This window comes from Vulpes vulpes, chromosome 11 (assembly GCF_048418805.1).
Source record: "Vulpes vulpes isolate BD-2025 chromosome 11, VulVul3, whole genome shotgun sequence".
NCBI lineage: Eukaryota > Metazoa > Chordata > Mammalia > Carnivora > Canidae > Vulpes > Vulpes vulpes.
Window position 1 is genome coordinate 43,606,706 of NC_132790.1, and position 19,343 is coordinate 43,626,048.

The 19,343-nt window shown below is 42.1% G+C and overlaps 1 protein-coding gene across 5 annotated transcripts in view; it reads left to right on the top strand.

Moving 5' to 3' along the window:
* PIWIL4 (piwi like RNA-mediated gene silencing 4) overlaps positions 1-19,343 on the top strand; it is a 69,659-nt gene that overhangs the window by 35,028 nt on the left and 15,288 nt on the right. For 3 of the 5 annotated variants that reach the window (XM_072726204.1, XM_072726203.1, XM_072726201.1), the window contains 7 exons: positions 205-326; positions 1,531-1,611; positions 3,096-3,293; positions 5,172-5,283; positions 10,005-10,128; positions 13,294-13,411; positions 16,128-16,239. In XM_072726204.1, the coding sequence (XP_072582305.1) occupies positions 205-326; positions 1,531-1,611; positions 3,096-3,293; positions 5,172-5,283; positions 10,005-10,128; positions 13,294-13,411; positions 16,128-16,239 (867 nt within the window). Of the gene's footprint in view, positions 1-204; positions 327-1,530; positions 1,612-3,095; positions 3,294-5,171; positions 5,284-10,004; positions 10,129-13,293; positions 13,412-16,127; positions 16,240-19,025; positions 19,211-19,343 lie in introns of all 5 variants that reach the window. The other 2 variants (XM_072726200.1, XM_072726202.1) reach the window with 1 other exon arrangement.

The following is a 19,343-nucleotide window of genomic DNA, read 5'->3' on the forward strand; positions in this document are numbered from 1 at the left end:
AAAGTCAGAGAAGAGAGAGAGATGTTGCTTTTCTCGGATTAGCAAGACAGGAAAACCCTCTGAGTGTCGTGTGATTAGATCAGTACATGCTAACACTTGCAGTTTTGTTTGGTGAATGCATATTAAATTGCGATGGCTGTATCATATCTAATTCTTCACATTCGAGGATAATCTAGAGTGCACATTAAGTACATCTCATTCCAGGTCACAGAATTGTCAAGTGAAACTTCAAAAGGTGAGACTGTAAAGATGACCATCACTCTGATAATGGAGCTGCCAGCAAGTTCCCCCATATGCATCCAGGTCCTCAATATCATCTTCAAAAAGTGAGGTGCCTTCCCTGTTGTGTTAATTGGGGCAAGTGATGCCTTTCAGTACAAGGCCTGGGTATGACCACTGTCAACCATCCTGTGGGCCACGTGCCAGCTTTCACGTGGTTGTGGGGTGATGCAGTCCCACAGAGCCTCTCACTGGCTCCCGACTCATCATCCAGTGCTCTTTGGGTTGGGACAAAGAACTCAAGATTTGTAATGTCTCAGCGATAGCAGGGGTTGGGGGACGGGGGTTGGAGTTAGGTGAGGGGCCGGGTCTGTCTTTTCCTGCTCTTCTTTTTTTGTACCCTCTCCCACCATTCCACCCAGACTGAAAAATCAGGTATGTCTGGGTTAGTAAGCCGAAAGATTTGTTATTCTCCTGGCATCATCAGCTGCTCTCTGCTCTGGCCCCACTCTCCGTACCCCGCCACATGAACCCCTGGGTAGAAGTAAGGTGGTGACCACACTTTTCAGAATCCTTCAGACTAACGTGGGGATCACTTGCCTCGGTGTCAGCTCAGGGGCTGTTGGGTAGAACTCCATAAACTACAGATTTCCTAGCTTCTCCGTGGACCTAGTAAAGAGAATTGAAGAGTGGTGCCTGTAATTCACATTTTTTAGCTCTCTTCCCAGGTGACAGGTGGAAATACAAAGGCTTGTAAACCTGTATTTTCCACACCACTGGTGTGGACCAGCAAGATGATATGTTCAAAAACCTTTGACACCAGCCCTTTGCTGAAGAACAGCCTCTGGACAGGAGGAGGACAGAGGAGGTTGGGTTTGCTGGGGAGGGCATATACAAGGAATCTCCTCTCCCCCACAGATAAGTTCTTTAATTCCAGTCAGATGTCTTGCTAAGTAGCTTTAGATCATGTATTCGACATGATCAGATATGGAGGCTCAGTGACATTTGGTAGCCAAAATCATGCAGTTGTAACCTGTGTTTCTTGACTTACAACACTTCCCCCCTGTAATGGGCAGACTCAGAGCAGTGATGTGTGCAGTTCCAGAGGTGGCCAGGGTTAGTTGCTGAAGAGGCAGCCAGGCTACGTGGGGAGCTTGAGTAGCCTCATTAGAAATAGCCTCCCCATGTCAATCTACAACTCCCCATATAGTTTTACGTATTTTTGTAATATGTTCAACATGGGTAAAAATTTAGAATTATACTGTTATTAACTGATGTTGATCAAAGATTTTAAAATATATTTATTTGTAGGATCTTTAAAAAGTTGGCCATGTACCAAATTGGACGGAACTTCTATAAGCCTTCTGAGCCCGTGGAAATTCCCCAGCACAAGTAGGTTTCTTTGTATTTTCTGTTACCCTGAAATTATTATAATGTGAAGAACATAATTTATGATGCAATATTATACCCTTATGCCTCCTACGAGAGACTGTGTTATGAAAAGTAATGGATTTTTTTTAATTTTCAAGTTTTTTATAGAACGGTGAATGCCAGTGTGAAGCTAGCAGCCTGTTTTCTTATATTAGTGTGCTAGATCATTATCATAAATCCTAGAAGGAATTCTGAAACTGAGTTTTCTGTGTATGACGAGTAACAGTGGAAGCAGAGTAAGCGGCATTATGTTATACCACAGAGTTGAAATTCTGTTTTCCTGCTGACAGGGAGTTAGCACAGCCATGATATTGGGTAAGTAAGGGCCAAACAAGTCAGCTAAACTAAACTGGGAAGAATTTCTACTCTAAACTGGGAAGTAGATGCTTCAGGAAAAGTGATCAGTGGTGTCAAAATGGGTTGTTTGTTCTCCATAATACGTGGTCAAGCCAAAGACAGAGAGGCAATTGGCACTCCAAAGACAGATATGTATACAAAGGAAGGAGTGCATAAAAAGTAGAAAATCAGGGGGCAGACTGTTTAGCCTCCTGCCAGGTAGGGGGGAAATGATGGGGTTTCCATATGTTAAGTCATTGGGTCACAGTGGTGCATTTAAAGCATCCATCCATCCTTGTCACTAACCTCCTGACCTGGATGAGAAGTTCTTACAGGTCCAATGTTGTGCTGAGCTGGTTGACACCAGTGTGTATGCTCATCCTAAAGGCTAGCTTAGCATCACCGTGAATGAAGTCCACAAAATAAACTGAAATAATAAAAAGAAAAATTTTCCCTTTCTTTCATGTCATTTCCATAAGTTTTTCTTATTCAAAACTTTAGTCCATGGTATTCCTAAATGTGGAAAGGGACTGTAGCCTCTGCTACAGTTTCCCTTGTGTGTTTGCACATAATATCATTTAGATTATGTCTTACTCTCAGGAAGTCTGTACACTGTCTGAACCATCGAGTGTGTGCTTTTCTGAACCTGGAGGTTTTCATGCTGGGATAGATCACTCTATAAACCTGTCAATCCTACAGCTGTGACTCTCAACCAAGGGCAGTTTTGCCCTCCCCCAGGGCATGTGGCTTTTGGTTATCACAGCCTGGAGACTGCTACTGGCATCTAGCAGGTAGAAGCCAGGAGTGTTGCCAAGCATCCTACCAGGCACAAGATAGCCCCTAACAAAAAATGATCTGGTCCAGAATGTCAGTAGTGCCAAGGTGGAGAAATGCTGCTCTGTGGGAATATATTTATCATAAATATATGTTTAAAGACACTCCAACTAGAAATAAGTAATGTTTTAATCAGCAACTGGAAGAAATCAGAGTAAAGAAAAATTGTTTCATAAAATCTAGAAAATTGGAATGTAGAATCAGCACTTAACAATGATTATTATTTTATGATATGACATTCAAAATATTTACTATTAAATATTTATTTATTTTAGGTTGTCCCTTTGGCCTGGTTTTGCTATTTCTGTGTCACAGTTTGAAAGCAGGCTCCAGTTTACTGCTGATGTGAGTTATAAAGTACTCCGGAATGAGACGGTTCTAGAATTCATGACTGGTATCTGCCAGCAAACTGGCATGTCCTGCTTTGCCCAGATGTGTGAAAAACAGCTGCTTGGGCTTATTGTCCTTACAAGGTAAAGGCCTGCATTTAAAATACTTTTCCTGGGGACTTCTGGGTGGTTCAGCAGTTGAGCGTCTGCCTTTGGCTCAGGGTGTGATCTCCGGTTCAGGATCGAGTCCCACATCAGGCAAGGAGCCTGCTTTCCCCCTGCCTGTGTCTCTGCCTCTCTCTCCGTGTCTCTCATGAATGAATAAATAAAATCTTTAAAAAAAAAATAAAAAACTTTCCCCTAGGGAATGAATTCTTCATGCTCTCTGGGACCAAGAATAGCATCAGAGTGTTGTCCTGAGCATGGTTCAGATCAGTTTACTCACCTGTTTAGACCTGGCCCTTCTCAATTGACTGGGGTTCAGGCTTCCTAGAGAGGTATTGCGGAGGCAGGGGGTTGCGGAGAGGGGGTATACCCTCCACCATCTGACATGGTCCTGCATTATCTCTTGCTGCCCTACCCCCCACGCCCAATAGCTTCAGTGTCTCTGCCTGGATTTTCCACTTCAAATTTTGACTTTTCAATTTCTACTTCCATGAAGTCCAGCTCAAATCTTACTGCTTTTCTGAAGCCTTCACCTGTCTACTCAGTCAGAATTAACTCAGTTACCTCCCCTGTGCTGTTCCAGTAGCACATTGCTCATAGCTGCCTCTTTATAGACATTTTATTTCATTTTATTACATCACAGGAGAGAATATTAGGTCCATGGCTCCTCTTATCTGTAAGAGTATGAGGTCTTTAAGGCTGAGACCTTCCAGTCCCTGGGTTTTTCTAGGTACAATTTGCCTTCATTGCAAATTGAACTGAATTAAACACAGATTACGTTACTTCCTGAGTACCAAAAAGCTCGCCAGGTACTGCTGCTAGTCCACAGACAGTTCCTTGAGGGGACATGCTAGCCTTCTCCTATTCTGTTTTGAAATTTCCACTTAAAGTTGTTTCTCTGGGTTATACAGCAAGGAGGTGGGACTTGTAAATTCTGTACTTCCCGAGATGAGAAGGCCACCCTCTTCCTCCTGTCCTGATTGTCTTGAATTAGCTTATCGCGTTCTTCCAGAGTAACCTTGCGAAGCATCACGAGCCCAGGAGCAATATGACAAGGAGGTTTCTGTCCTGAGGCTGGTAGTGCAAGGGAGGATATTGCAGGTCACACAGTGCTCAGGGGAAACAGAGCTTAGAATGATTTTAGCCAGCCTACTTTGCTGTTTCACTAAGGGCGAGCCCAAGATGGATGGGAGATTACGTGGGGTACTCAGATTGCATGGTTGATCAGCCTTCTTTGGATGCTTTCCTATTTTTTTTTTTTTTTTAAGATTTGTTTGAGAGAGAAAGTGAGAGAGCTGGGGAGGGGCAGAGGGACATGGAGAGAGAGAATCTCCAAGCCGACTTGACTCCCCAGTGAGTGCAGAGGCTGGGGTGGGGCTCTATCCCAGGCCCCTGAGATCATGACCTGAGCGATATCAGAGTTGGACATTTAACTGACTGAACCACACAGGCGCCCCTTCTTTGGGGTGCTTTTTATCAGAAAAACTATCTGGGAGCTCAAAAACTCTGAATGACACCAGAAGCTCATGGGAAAGTTTTGAGCAGTGCTTCAGGCTTTAAACATGTAAGAATAATTTACCTGAAGTTAGAGTGTCCCTCAGTGAGAAAAGATTGTGGTCTAATGACTTTCTTACCGGTTTTGTTGGAATATGGAGGTTTTCCTGTGTACTGAATGTTCTTCTCAGATGAAAGCTGATCATTAAAAAAAAAAAAAAAAAAAAAAAAGACTACTCTTGTATTACTGTTGTCATTGCTGAAATTCTAGAGTCTAATACTTCGAATTATAACTATAGTGAAATAGCCACTTTGTCTTGTATGATTTGGAAGAAGAGTTTAAAGATCCCTTGCATTTCCCAGATACAATAATAAAACCTATCGTATCGATGACATTGACTGGTCGGTGAAGCCCACGCACACCTTTCAGAAGCAGGATGGTACTGAGATCACCTACGTGGATTACTATAAACAGGTTGGACTTTTTCCTTTACTCTCATCTCCCTACCTCTTAGCTTAGAGAGGTCTCTCTGATCCTTTCCAAATCTAACGAGTCCCCCAAGTTGTCAGGCGGAGTCTGTTTCTGACATAATTCTTGGACTTGTCCCTTCTCCTCCCACCTTCCTGGGCTTGGTTCAGACCCTCATCCTGTCTCCTGTGGTCCTTCCTGTCGTCTGAGGCATTTCCCTTTGAAGCATGCTGGATATCGTCACTTCCCTGCTTAAAGTATTTCAGGGACGCTTTCGAAGCCAAATCTGAGCTCCCTGAGCTCCTGGGCAGAGCCCTTTTATGATCTGGCCACTCCCTCCCTCTTGAGCCTCCTCTCTCACCACTTTGGTTTTCTTTGTCTGTTCTGCTGTGCTCTCTGTGGTTCCTTCAGTGAGTTACTCCCCTGTGTGTTCTCGTGCGTGCTACTGCCTCTTCCCGGAAACCCCATCATAGCCAGCCCATCACAGACCACCCTTAAATCCTCAGCTTAGCTGTCAACTCTTAGGGGCACCCCTTGGCTCTCTCCCCAGGGGCCCCTTCCTGCATTCAGCACCATCACATTATCCTTGACAGGATGTGAATGGTCTGATCTCCCTCCAGAACCTGGAGCTCTTCATCTCTGGGTACCCAGGGCTAGCGCAGCACCCTGCATGCAGCAGGTACTTAGACACTTGCTGATGGAATCTCCTGCTGCCTCCAGGAGCTGGGTTCATTCACCATTATCACCATTAGCTCTGCCCCCACCTTCCTTCCAGAGACTCCTTCTCTTTGATGTACAATCATATTTCAGTCCCCCAAATCTCACAGATGTTTTCAAAACCAAAAACAAACACATAGCAAAAACTCTTCCTTTCTATCCCTTCAAGAAAAGCTTTTTTTTTTTTTTCCCTCCTTAGCTGATTTCTCTGGAGGCTTATCTTCATTGGCTCCAAGCACCTCTTCCTCCTCCCTAGTCTGGCACCTGGTCTGCTACTATGGAAATAGCTCTCTAAAGGTCAAATTCAGGGGCGCCTGGGTAGCTCAGTGGTTGAGCATCTGCCTTTGGCTCAGGGTGTGATCCTGGGGTCCTGGGATCCAGTCCCATATCGGGCTCCCCGCAGGGAGCCTGCTTCTCCATCTGCCTGTGTCTCTGCTTTTCTTTGTGTATCTCTCATGAATAATAAATAAAATATTTTTTTAAAAAATAGAGGTCCAATTCAGCTACCATCCTTATCCTGACGGGCTTTTGGTGGCACTGGACACGAGGGATCACTCCCCCCTGCCTGGAGTGGCTCTCTTCCTAGACTCCGAGGTGGAAGGGGGGCATATCCCCGGGGGCCCTCTGCCAGGTTTTATCGTTGGTCTCAGCCTACCTAGATGTTTCCCCCTTCTTTTCCCCCCCACCGCAGATGTTAAATGCATTTCACCATGATTCCCTGGCTAGGATCTTATCTTCTTACCTCGAGACCTTGCAAATGGAATTTTTTTTAGCCTTGCCTTCATTCCTGAGTTACATACTCATCTGTTTTCAGACCACATTTGCATAAATGACCAGCAGGCATCTCAGATTAACATCCTTCCTTGTGAATTCATTGTCTTTCCCACTCCCCTTTCTCCTTGGGAATTTAGCCCCTTGCTTCTGTCCTCTTCTTTACCCTCACCTGCTCATTTGTGGCCAACAGGAGTCCTGCCTCCTTTATCCTTGGCCTCTCCCTGGAACCCAGCCCTATTACAGCTGCATTAATGCAGGGCACTTCATGGATTCCCGTCTGGGGGATTTTGGTTACCTCGTTATGGTGTCCTTGCCTCCCTCAGCTCTCTTCAGTATGACCTGTCATCCTCACTGCCACCAGCGAGATCTTCCTGAAATGCTGCCCAGAAAGATGGTTAAGGGCATTAGCTATGGAATATGGTAGTCCTGGCACTGGTTATGTGACCTTGAATTGTAGCAAGTCACTACACTTGGAGTGTCCTGTGTAGAGGGGAGTCGCTGATCTGCCATTCCAGTGCGGCGCAAGCATTGGATGATGTAACCATGCCCACAGAGCTTTAGCCCGGTACCTGCACATGCGAGCACTGGATAAATAGATGGTGGAGACCCTGCCCTTCTTTCCCCACCTCCTCTTCCTCATCTCTAGCATCACACACTCTGACCTCATCTCATCTTTTAGCCTCATCTGTCACCACCTTGCTGCCAGGTGGCCCATGCTACTGTCACCCCATCCGCTCACTGTCGCCAAATGTTTCTCAGCCTTTGTTCACGTTTGCTAGACATCTGCACAAATCCACACTGCATCTTTTCCCTTCACCACCAGCTACATCTCCAGCTCCAAAGTCAAATGCCACCTTACTTGTGAAATCCTCTCTGACCTTGCTTCATGTCACATGCACAGAAGAGCTGGCTGTTCTATTCTCTGAGTTCCTGTTCTACACATCACACATTGCTTTAGAATGTCTTCCTTGTAGAATAGGAATGGTATTTGGTTAACCCATGATGAAGAGTGCCCACCAAGGCATCTTATGCACAATGCGCTCCATACATGTTTGTTTATTAAACACCAAGTTTGTTGAATATTTGGATTTCTTTCCGGCGTGAGTAAATGTGTTCTTTGAACAGAGGTATTTTTATGACCTGTGACATTCTAAAAGGGGAATCGTGGTAAAATCCCATTCACTTTCTTTGTAATGAATTGAGGTTCACTGCATATTTACTGTAATTAGGGAGAAAAAGAAATTGTGCCAATTCTAGAATGGCTTCCTCTCTGTCCCAGGGAAGGAATGTGAAATTTCTATGTTGTCCACTCTCACAGTGAACATCTTGATATTGACCTTTATATGTCCCTATTTCTTAAATTTTATTTATTTATTCATGAGAGACATAGAGAGAGGCAGAGACACAGGCAGACGGAGAAGCAGGCTCCCTGGGGGGAGCCTGATGCGGGACTCAATCCAAGGATCCCAGGATCACGCCCAGAGCCAAAGGCGGATGCTCAACCACAGAGCCATCCAGGTGTCCCTGTATGTCCCTATTTTATCTTATGAAAAACATTTTCAAATACTAAGAAAATTAGCACAAGGGAGAGAGTAAAGTTTGCCTTATGACACAGCTTAGGGGGCAGAATTCTTGGCCATGTCCCAGGTAAATACAATTCCCTCTTCCTAGAATGTGCCCCAGCTTTACTACCTGGGACTCTTTATACTCCTGTATTTTCTTCAAGGTTGCTGTCTTGGACTCTGCCTCCTTCATGAAGCCTTCCCTGATTTACCAGCCATAAATTGTTTCACTGCCACCACCATACCACCCCCCCCACCTCCCTCTCGTCCACACAGTACTAAATGGTGTAACAAGCAGAGGTTCCCAAGTCTCAAAGGATAAATCCTGGCTGTGCTGATCTTCATTTATGGGACCTTGGGAAAGTCGTTTAGTTCCTCGTGGGTTTCCTCATCTGTGGAGGGGATGATGATAGTATCTGTCCCATAGGTTTGTTGTCAAGATTAAATGAGGAAAAATACCAGTGCTTAGCATATCATTATTGGTGCTTCTTAACTACTTTGCTTTGTAGTAGTGTAGTTACACGTAAGGTAGGGACAGTGCCTCCCATCTTTGCATCCACTGCAGTTTCGGGAACATAACAAGCACGAATTGCTGTACTAAATTAATTGTGTACTGAATTAATGAATCATATATAAAAACTCTCCTTCTATGAAGGCTTCCCCAACCTGGAGTATTAGTTGCAACCAGCACTTCAAATTGCAATTTCCTGAATTGTTTTTTTATTTTAATGACTTGAAGTCCTTATTGAATACAGAAACTCTCGCTTCTCACTTCCTTAATTATAATTATTGATATCAGCATCACACAGTGCTCAGACATTTTGTAAATTTTAATTCCAGTTGTTGTGCCATTAGCATTGAGTAAATTATACTGGAAATGAGTGTTAATTGGAATCTTTGCTGTTGGAAAGTAAATGGACTTTTGGCAAGGTGAGAATGTTGAAATTCAAGTTTAGGAAGGGGACAAGGGGTGGGATAGGAATGAACAGATGTGGAGGACTAGACGCCTTGCTAGTGGTTTATGTCCAATACCTCTGAGCTACTGTTCACCTCATTTCACTTTTCCCCAGTGTCAGAGTCCAATTAAGTAGAAGAGCCAAGGATCGGATTTACATTTGTCAGATTTCAAAGCTGCTTCCCTATAACATCATGCTATCCTGGAAATTAGGGACAGTCATGGTTTTTTGGGAAATCTGGAGTTGACTCGGTATAACTCTTGCATAGATATTTTCAGAATGGGTATAGATGCTCAGAGCCATCAGTTAGTTATACATGGAACAGTTGGCCTTGGTCATCAATAGTGGCACGAATAGCTGGCACAAAGTCAGCTCCAGTGGGGCCATTGCACTGTGTACAAAGCCAGCTGGAGGATATTTGGACTCTGGATAAAGCAAGGAAATAATATATTTTTTTTCCTTTTTAAACAGTGTTACATTGTAAAGGCTAATAATGAAAATCAGTAATTAAAAACTGACCATGAGAAATGAAAGATGAGCCCTGGGAAGGAAGTGGAAATGAGTGGGTAACCATAGGGATTGGTAGGGATTTTTGTTCTTTATTAGGAAGAATTGTTTTTCTATTCATTTTGGGATTAGCTTGTGGCCTATAAACAAGGACGCTCATTTTACAATGTTTCCATATTAACTTTTCCCTCATTGATCTTGCATTCTCTAGCAATATGATATTACTTTATCTGACCTAAACCAGCCAGTGCTTGTTAGTCTGCTGAAAAGTAAGAGAAATGACAATACTGAGGCTCGGATGGCCCACCTGATACCCGAGCTCTGCTTTATAACAGGTAATGTTTATGCTTTCTACTCCGTCAGACCCCAGGCTCCTGCAGTGGGCAGAACCTGCAGCTCACCGAGTGCCAGAGTATTCATTTAACCCATGGAGGGTGCGCCCGTTAAGTGATGTGTTGACAGAGAAGGTGGGAGGATAGAATGCCCTTTGGGAATTGCTTGGCATAGTAAGAGTTACATGTTTTCTTTATCTCATGTATCCCATTGTTACTTCGACATAAAATAGGCCCCCAGATATTTGCCTAAAACCAAGCTTCTTTTTTATGTGCACAATTCACTTTTTTATTTATGTATTTCAGACTACTAAATTGAAGTAATGATTGACATGTCAAAAGCTGTACATATTTAAGGGCACCTGGTGGCTCACTTGGTTAGGGATCCGACTCTTGGTATCGGGTCAGGTCAAGATCTCAGAGTTGTGAGTTGGAGTCCCGTGTTGGGCTCCATGCTGAGTGTGGAGCCTACTTAGTAAAAAAAAAAAAAAAATTAATAATCTAATAAAATCTGTACATATTTAATGAATACAACTGGATGAGTTTGAGGTATTAAGTGTATATTTTGAAAACCATCATCACCATCAAGGTCTTAGACCTATCCTTCACTTCCCAAAATTTCTTACTTCCCCAATTATTATTATTATTATTTTGACATGCACTATTTTATTTAACTTCTATGTAATCTTTGAAAGTCCCTATGATTTAGGTATAATTATTATTCTCTCCATTTTATAGTTGAGGGAACTGAAGTTAGTAGGTTGCTGTAAGTCCTATGCCTTTTAATAGACAGAATCTAGGATTTTTAAAAAAGATTTTATTTATTCATTTGAAAGAGTGAGTGAGAGAGAGAGCAATGAAATGGGGAGGGGCAAAAGGAGAGGGAGAAGCAGACTCCCTGTGGAGCAGGGAGCCTGATGTGGAGCTGGATCCTGGAACTCCAGAATCTTGACCTGAGCTGAAGGGCAGAGGCTTGCCTGACTGAGCCACCCAAGTATCCCAGAGTTTAGGATTTAAATTTTTACCTGTCCAAAATCAGATCTTAATTTCTTTTTTATAGTACCTCTCATCCCAGTATAAGAGAGGGGATTCTAGGGAGTCAGTTAAGCTTGGAACCAGAAACCTTACCAGTGGTATTATCTAACTAGAGAGTGAGCTAAAAGGGGACAGCCAAAGAACCAGTTTGAGTTACTTTATTTGGGAAAGACTCTGGAGGTGCTAGTAATTTAATAAGAGATAAGTTCTCAAAGTTAAGCTTTTCTAATCCAGGAATAGTTTACAAATGGTAACACCATGTGTACTGTTACCTCAGGCCTTTGCATTAGCTATTCCCTGTGTGTCAATGTTATTTTTTAAGATTTATTTATTGTTTTAATTCCAGTATAATTAACATACAATGTTATATTAGTTTCAGGTGCACAATGTAATGATTCCACAATTCTGTACATTACTCAGTGCTCAGCAAGATTAGTGTACTCTTAATCCCCTTCACTTATTTCACCCATTCCTCCACCTACCTCCCCTCTTGCAACCACCAGTTTGTTCTTTATATTTTGGAGTCTATCCTTTGTTTGTTTCTTTTTTTCTTTCTTCATTTTTTTTTTGTTTCTTAAATTCTACATATGAGTGAAATCATATGGTATTTGTTTTTCTCAGTCTGACTTAATTCACTTGGCATTACATTGTCTAGATCCATCCATGTTGTTATAGGTGGAAATATTTCATTCTTTTTATGGCTGAATAATATTCCATTGTGTATATATATATGCATGCATATACATACATATACACATACCATATCCTCTTATCCTTTCATTTATTAATGGACACTGAGTTGCTTCCATATGTTGGCTGTTGTAAAGAATGCTTCAGTAAACAAAAGGTGCATGTATATTTTTGAACTAGTGTTTTCATTTTCTTTGGGTAAATACCTAGTACTGAATTTACTGGATCATATAAAACCAAGCTTTTCCCCAGCATTTTTGAACTCCCTAGTATAGGAATCAATGTGACTTTGATTTTCTTCAGGTACATTGTATAGTGACAAAATGATCTTTGTTTTCTTTTTTATGTGAGTTCTATAAGGTAATTCTCACTACAAAGTAGAATCTGAGTAACTGTCTCCAGCACTTTTTTTCATGTTCATTTGATTAATAGAATGGGACTAAACAAGGAAGACTTTCTACCTTTTACATTTTGTTGTCAGTTACAATGTGTATATATTTATTTCACAATTAGAAAAATCAATAAGATATAATTCTTGAAGGGAGGGATGCTCATTCTTAATGATCTTCTGATAATCTAGATCTGCGCAATCCCATATGGTAGCCACTGGCCATATGCATTTATTGAACCCTCAAAATGTGGCTGGCACAACTGAGGGACCAGCTGGAGACCAGCTGTGAGTGTAAAATACAGACTGGATTTCTAAGACTTAGTATGAAAAAACAATGAAAATAACTCATTAATTTTTTTATATTGATTGCATGCTAAAATGTTAACATTTTGGACATATTGAATTAAGTAGTACATATTATTCAAGTAACTTCATGTTTTTTGGCTTTTAAAAATATACATATTTATTTATTTTAGAGAGAGAGAACATGAGAAGGGGGAGGGAGAGGGAGAGGCAAAAGGAGAGGGAGAGAATCTCAGGCAGACTCTGAAGGGAGCCTGATGTGGGGCTCAATCTCACGACCCTGAGATCATGACCTGAGTCACAATCAAAAGTTGGATGCGGGATCCCTGGGTGGCACAGCCGTTTAGCGCCTGCCTTTGGCCCAGGGCGCGATCCTGGAGATCCGGGATTGAATCCCACGTCGGGCTCCCAGTGCATGGAGCCTGCTTCTCCCTCTGCCTATGTCTCTGCCTTTCTCTCTCTCTCTCTCTCTCTCTCGGTGTGTGACTATCATAAATAAATAAAAAATTTAAAAAAAAAGTTGGATGCTTAACTGACAGAGTCACCCAGGTGCCCTTCTTTTTGGCTTTTTAAAATGTGGTTGCTAGAAAATTTAGAATGACATGAGTGGCTTACATTTTTGGGCCAGGGTGCTGTCCATAGGCTAGATCTGGGTCAATTTAAGTGAAAAGCTTAAATTCTGCATAAGCTGGGCTGGTTTACATTGCATGCTAATCGTTTTTTCCCTTTGTTTTCCTTTACATTAATAGGGCTGACCCGCCAGGCAACCACTGATTTCCAGCTGATGAAGGTCGTGGCTGAAAAAACTCGTCTCAGCCCTTTGGGAAGGCAGCAGTGCCTGGCCAGGCTTGCTGATGACATTCAGAGGTACTGGGTTGCTCTGCTGGGACCAGAGCGTATTCTGCCTAAGGCCTAATTGATGGAGTTGGATGGTCTACAAAATGTTTTATTCCTTGATGGATTATCTCTCTCCTGTTGACTTAGAGCAAGTGCTTTTGAGTTGTGTTGTCCAGAGCCATAGGTTCATCCCCATTGCCTCAGGACTACAGACTGGGGGAAGGTGGTTAGAGTCCACACTGGCAGAAGTACCACCCAGCTTCAACTAGATGACTATCCTATCATCTGTTTAATAAATACATGGAGGTTTTGGATAAAAATTTGAATGAAGGAAAAGGTTGTAATTAAAAAAAAAAAAAACAGCACCATACTAGGCCCCCAATATTCAGGGTTGAGGACATTCAGATCTTAATATAGTGGTCACAGAACGCTGATCATTAGAAAAATTCTCCTGTGTTGTCTTTATTTTATTTTATTTTTTAAAGATTTTATTTATTTATTTATGATAGACACAGAGAGAGGCAGAGATACAGGCAGACGGAGAAACAAGCTCCCTGTGGGAGCCCAATGCAGGACTCAGGCCAGGACCCTGGGATCCTACCCTGAGCTAAAGGCAGAGGCTCAACCACTGAGCCACCCAGGTGCCCTGCTGTGTAGTTTTAAACTTAAGAATACCTTTGAGCCCTTTGGTTTAGCCCATCTACCCTCATACTACATTCTTGTCCTCATTCTGACAGGTTGCTGTCACCTGAGAGGCCAATATTAAACTGCTCCCAGCTTTCCCTTCTGACCTACTAATACTTCACTGTGCAGTTCTCATGTAACCATAGGGCACTTGAAATTGGCTAGTACCACATCTTGAAATGATCACATTTTGAATTTATTGGGTTAAACCATGACATATATTTAAAAAATAATTTTACTGGACATTTTTTAGTTTTTTAGGGCAGGCATTAGAAAATTTAAAATTGCATATGTGGGTTGCTTTATATTTCTGCTGGATAACAGTGTAGAATGGTCTTTTTTTCTTGAAAGATAAAAAATTTGGAGGATGAACTAGAAATTTTGTAAACAGAAATGTGTGTATGTACACTCAGTAAATATTTGTTTAATGCATGAATGAATCATTATTGAATGGTGTGTATTGTCTCAGATGTTTTCAAATGCATATAGTCATATTCTTTTTAGGAAAATGGCATAGTACTGTCCATCATGTTTTGTAAGTTGCTTTTTCTTGAACTTTTCCATATGGTAAATGTGCATCTCAGTTATCCTTGAGGTCTTATAGTTTTCTATGTTATGGCTACACTTTATATCATTTTTCCTGGCCATCCCCCAGACTTACACCTACTTGAGACATTTCCTGGTTCTCTCCCCTTATTCCAGGCTGTGGATTACTCTTCCTGAAATCATTCCTTGCCACCTTTCAGGAATCCCATTTATTTCAACCCAGTCTCTTGACCGGTGATCACTTCACCCATTTCCTCTTGGGCAGATAGTATCTGAAGCAAAATAATTAATTCAAAGTATTAGTGTGACCAGTCCAGACTTAGCATTAATAGGTGGAAATAATGAGCTGTTGCAGAAAGTCCATGTGAAGAGATTTGAGCTACCCTAAAGAGAGAGGGGAGGCTTTAGTAGGTAAAGCATGAGTCTCATCAGTCTTTTTAGTGAGTGCCTGGCTTTTACCATGTGCTGGCTTCCATGATGGAGGCCAGGAGGCAAAGTCTGTATGGTTGCTCTCCTGAAGGAATTTATAGCTTAACAAAAATGAAAATATATCATAATCTAATGAGATTATACTCAACTATGATTAAGGTTTACTAAGTTATAAACTTAAAGGGCTATACAAATATAAAGCAGTTATTTTTTTAAAAGATTTTATTTATTTATTAATGAGAGACAGAGACAGAGAGAGAAAGAGAGAGAGAGAGAGAGAGAGAGAGGCAGAGACACAGGCAGAGGGAGGAGCAGGCTCCATGTAGGAAGCCTGACGTGCGGCTCGATCCCAGGTCTCCAGGATCATGCCCTGGGCTAAAGGCGGCGCTAAACCACTGAGCCACCCGGGCTGCCCTAAAGTAGTTATTATTGCTCATACTAACATTCTCATGATCTTTCTGGTGCCCTGTCTATCCTTACCAACCTTCTGAAGCCTAAGTCAGTATGTTCCCTTCCTTTGTCATCTTTCATCCACTCCTAAGCCAACTAATTCAGATATTCTCAGAAGACATCTCCACAGACAGAAACTCCATAATATCTCTTTATTAACAAGTTTATTTTCAGGAAAAATGTCTCACATTTATTGAGCATTTAGCATTGCCAGGCTCTGTGGTAGCAGTTTGCATGTGTTGTCAGCTTAATCCTTAGGTCAATCCTCTGAAGTAAGTAGGCTTATTATCCCTATATTTTGCCAATAAGGAAACCATAGCTTTAAAAGATTTGAGTCTTAAGGTCACATATTATGAAATGTCAAGACTAGGAGTTAAACCTTGGTCTGGCTTACAGGCCCTTTTTGCTAACCAGTGTGTCACACTGGAAACCTCCTTCATCACTGCCAATCCCAAATGGGTTCAGTTGTCCCATAATTCTTTTGAGCAAGAAAAAAAAATGGTGAGTAGAAACAGAAGTCAGGAACTAAAAAAAATTAGTCTCCGAATAATTTAGTAAGTTATAATTCTATCTCTAATGATTAAAATTCTTTAGAAAATAAGCACTTTAATGATTTAAAACTCAACTCTATCAACAGAAACAAGTATGCTCGTTTTGAGCTGGAGACCTGGGGGCTGCATTTTGGATGCCAGATGTCTCTGACTGGGCGGGTTTTGCCTTCAGAAAAAATATTAATGCAAGACCATGTAGTAAGTGCTGTGATTCTATTTTCATTTAAAAGTATTTGCTTGAGTGTGTGTAAGTTTGATCATATGCATGAGTGACTAGTGGGCTTGTAATATTCATTTGGTTTCTCCATGGCCATGGCCATGTCCTCCCCTTGTCCTAAAACCTTGAGGTCCCTTCTGTTTTCCTTCTCAATCTGAGTGTACTTGCAAAGGCTTAGCAGTCCCCATTGGACATGATTTAGGTCAGTGTGGTGTGGTTTCTCATTTAAAGATGCATTAGAAAAATGGTATTTCAAGCTATGACAATTTTTTTTCAAGATTTTATTTATTTATGAGAGACACACACGGGGGGAGGGGGCGGTGGTCAGAGACACAGGCAGAGGGAGAAGCAGGCTCCATGCAGGGAGCCTGATGTGGTACTTGATCCCAGGACTCCAGGCTCAGGCCCTGGGCCCAAGGCAGACGCTAAACCACTGAGCCACCCAGGCTGCCATTAAGCTATGACAATTAAAACATGCTCACATATTATTAGGTGTTGTAGTACTCTTGTGTCACCAAAAAAGAAAGAAAGAAAGAAAGAAAGAAAGAAAGAAAGAAAGAAAGAAAGAAAGAAAAGAAAGAAAGAAAATTTGTAGCAACTGAGAAAATGTTTTAACTGGTGAGGGTTAATTCCAATAGACTAGGTTTCCTGATACGAGGGTTCTTTCTTTCCTCCCAAATTCCCCCTAAAGTAAAATGCTGCTTGGTTGGCATCAAACATGAATGTGTGCAGAGCCCATCCCCAGCTATAGCATTTAGGGAGAGAGAGCCAGCCTGAAGAGACACATCTCTTGAAGCCATTTTGTATTTTATACAAAAATGGTGCATTATCTTTCTACTTTCCCCTTTGTTTTGCCCATTTTTAAAAAAAGAGTTTATTTATTCATGAGGAGAGGCAGAGACACAGGCAGAAGGAGAAGTGGGATCCTTGCAGGGATCCTGATGCAGGACTTGATCCCAGGACCCTGGGATCATGACCTGAGCCAAAGGCAGATGTTCAACCACTGAGCCAAGCAGGTATCCCTGTTTTGCTGATTTTAAAAGCCAGTTATGTATCATTTCATTTTTAAAGGCCCTCTTCTCACCTTTACCTGGTATAATTAGCTGACATGTGTAACAAATGTAACTGAGCAACAAAAGTTTCATGTTGGTGGCATGGGAATTTTTCATCATTTCTTTTGTATATTCTATCCAAGTTGCCAAAAACCTCATTGGAGAAGCTGAGGAAAAACTACTTTGAAAAACAAAACAGAAACAAAGTTTGTAAAGTACCAAAAAACAAGGCCCCTTTTAATAAAGATTTTGGTCAGGAGTCAATAAAGAGAAGCTCAGTTTCAGTTCTACATATGAAGCGGGGTATAAATATTTGATATAATTTGTCTCATCATCTCTGTAAGCAAAATCCTATTTCTCAGAGCTTCTTTGGTGTATCTTTGAGCATGGAAACAGTTCTTAGGAGAAGGAGCACTAAAATGGGAGAACTCGCACCCTGGCGGTGGTCGTGGCTGGCAAGAGCTGTCTCGAGATGTTTGCTTTTCTGAAATTGGATTCTAGGAACTGAGTAGATTAAAGGGTCTCAGGCCTCAGAGTGCCTTGAACAGTTGTCCTGGGGCTCCCACCAGCGCGTAGCAAGTAGGAATGTCAGGGAGAATGAATGAGAATGAACCATGACTCCAGAGAGAATCATCAAAGGAGGGCTGACCCTTCCTTCTTTACATTTGCTTCCTGGAACTGAGTCCCTGCCTGGCCACCTAGTGAGAGTGCCTGAGGTTGGATTTCAGAGTGCTTGGTGGAAAGTACCCTGATGGCAACCCCAGGAGGATCAATCTAAATCTATCACTGGGCACCAACTGGCTACATAATCTCTCTCAGCCATAGCTTTGGAGTCTATAAAACTACGGGATTATAATACTTCTTACATTCATGTGCTGATGAGTGAATGGGAACATGTTAACATGTAGATTCTGAGTCAGTGGGTCTGGAATGGGGCCCAGGACTCTGCATTTCTAACAAGCTCTCAGGAGATAGCCATGCTGAGTAGCAAGGGATTCCGTTACACTGTGATCCTTTTAGATTCTAACAGGGGCCCTTCCTGGCTCACTAAACCAAAGACATTTCCATTCAATTCTGGTCCGTGGATATAAGCAGAAGGGTACTAACCCACCTAAAGTCTCCCCTCTTCGGTGCAGGGAACTGAGTTTTCCTGGTCACCCTGGCAGGGGCAGGGGAAACCATCCAAGAATGAGAAAGGAATTTGTGCCCTGGCCCCATCTTTGCTCCCAGACATAGCTACCCCTAGCAGAATGTATGTTCTTAACTGCCCTGTAGCGTTGGTTAGTGTAGTTTGATGACCTAGATTATCAACAGTCAGCACTTTCTCTTTGAGGTAGCTTTATGCCTAAAGAGACTGAATTAGGCCACTTGCCTGAGACATTCTTATTAAAGGTCATCGATCTTAGAGCTGGAAGGGAACCTAGAGGTCTTTGAATCGGACATCTTTCTCTGCACACTGTGGAGGCCCACGAGGTAGAGACCTGCCCAACCACCTGCAGCCAGGGAGTGGCTGACCTGTGGTCATGCTCAGATCCAGGAAGCCCATGGATTCTGTCCAAACGTGCAGTGCTTGGATCAGTGTTTTAAGTCTGTGAATAGCCAACTGTACTGCGTAGTTCTCTTAACGACAAATGTGGACCATCTTCATGCTATCTTTATTTAACTGCTCTCTGAGTAAATGTCTTCAACCCTTTCACAATCATTGTTTTTCTCAGTGTCAACCTGTGTCTGCTGCTGAGTGGTCCAAGGACATGCGGAATTGCAAGATTTTAAGTGCACGGCCTTTGAATAAGTGGTTGATTATATGTAGCAACAGAGATAAAAATGTGGCTGAGGACTTTTTGCACTGCCTGAGAAGAGTTGGAAGTTCCATGGGATTTAATGTGGACTACCCCAAAAAGTGAGAATATGCAGGAAATCATCCCAACTATTTTCATATAATAATTTGGTTTAGTTAGAAGATCAGAAATGGTGGCTCATGTAGCTACAAAAGCTTTATCTCAGTAAATTTTCCTAATATAAAGTACAAAGAG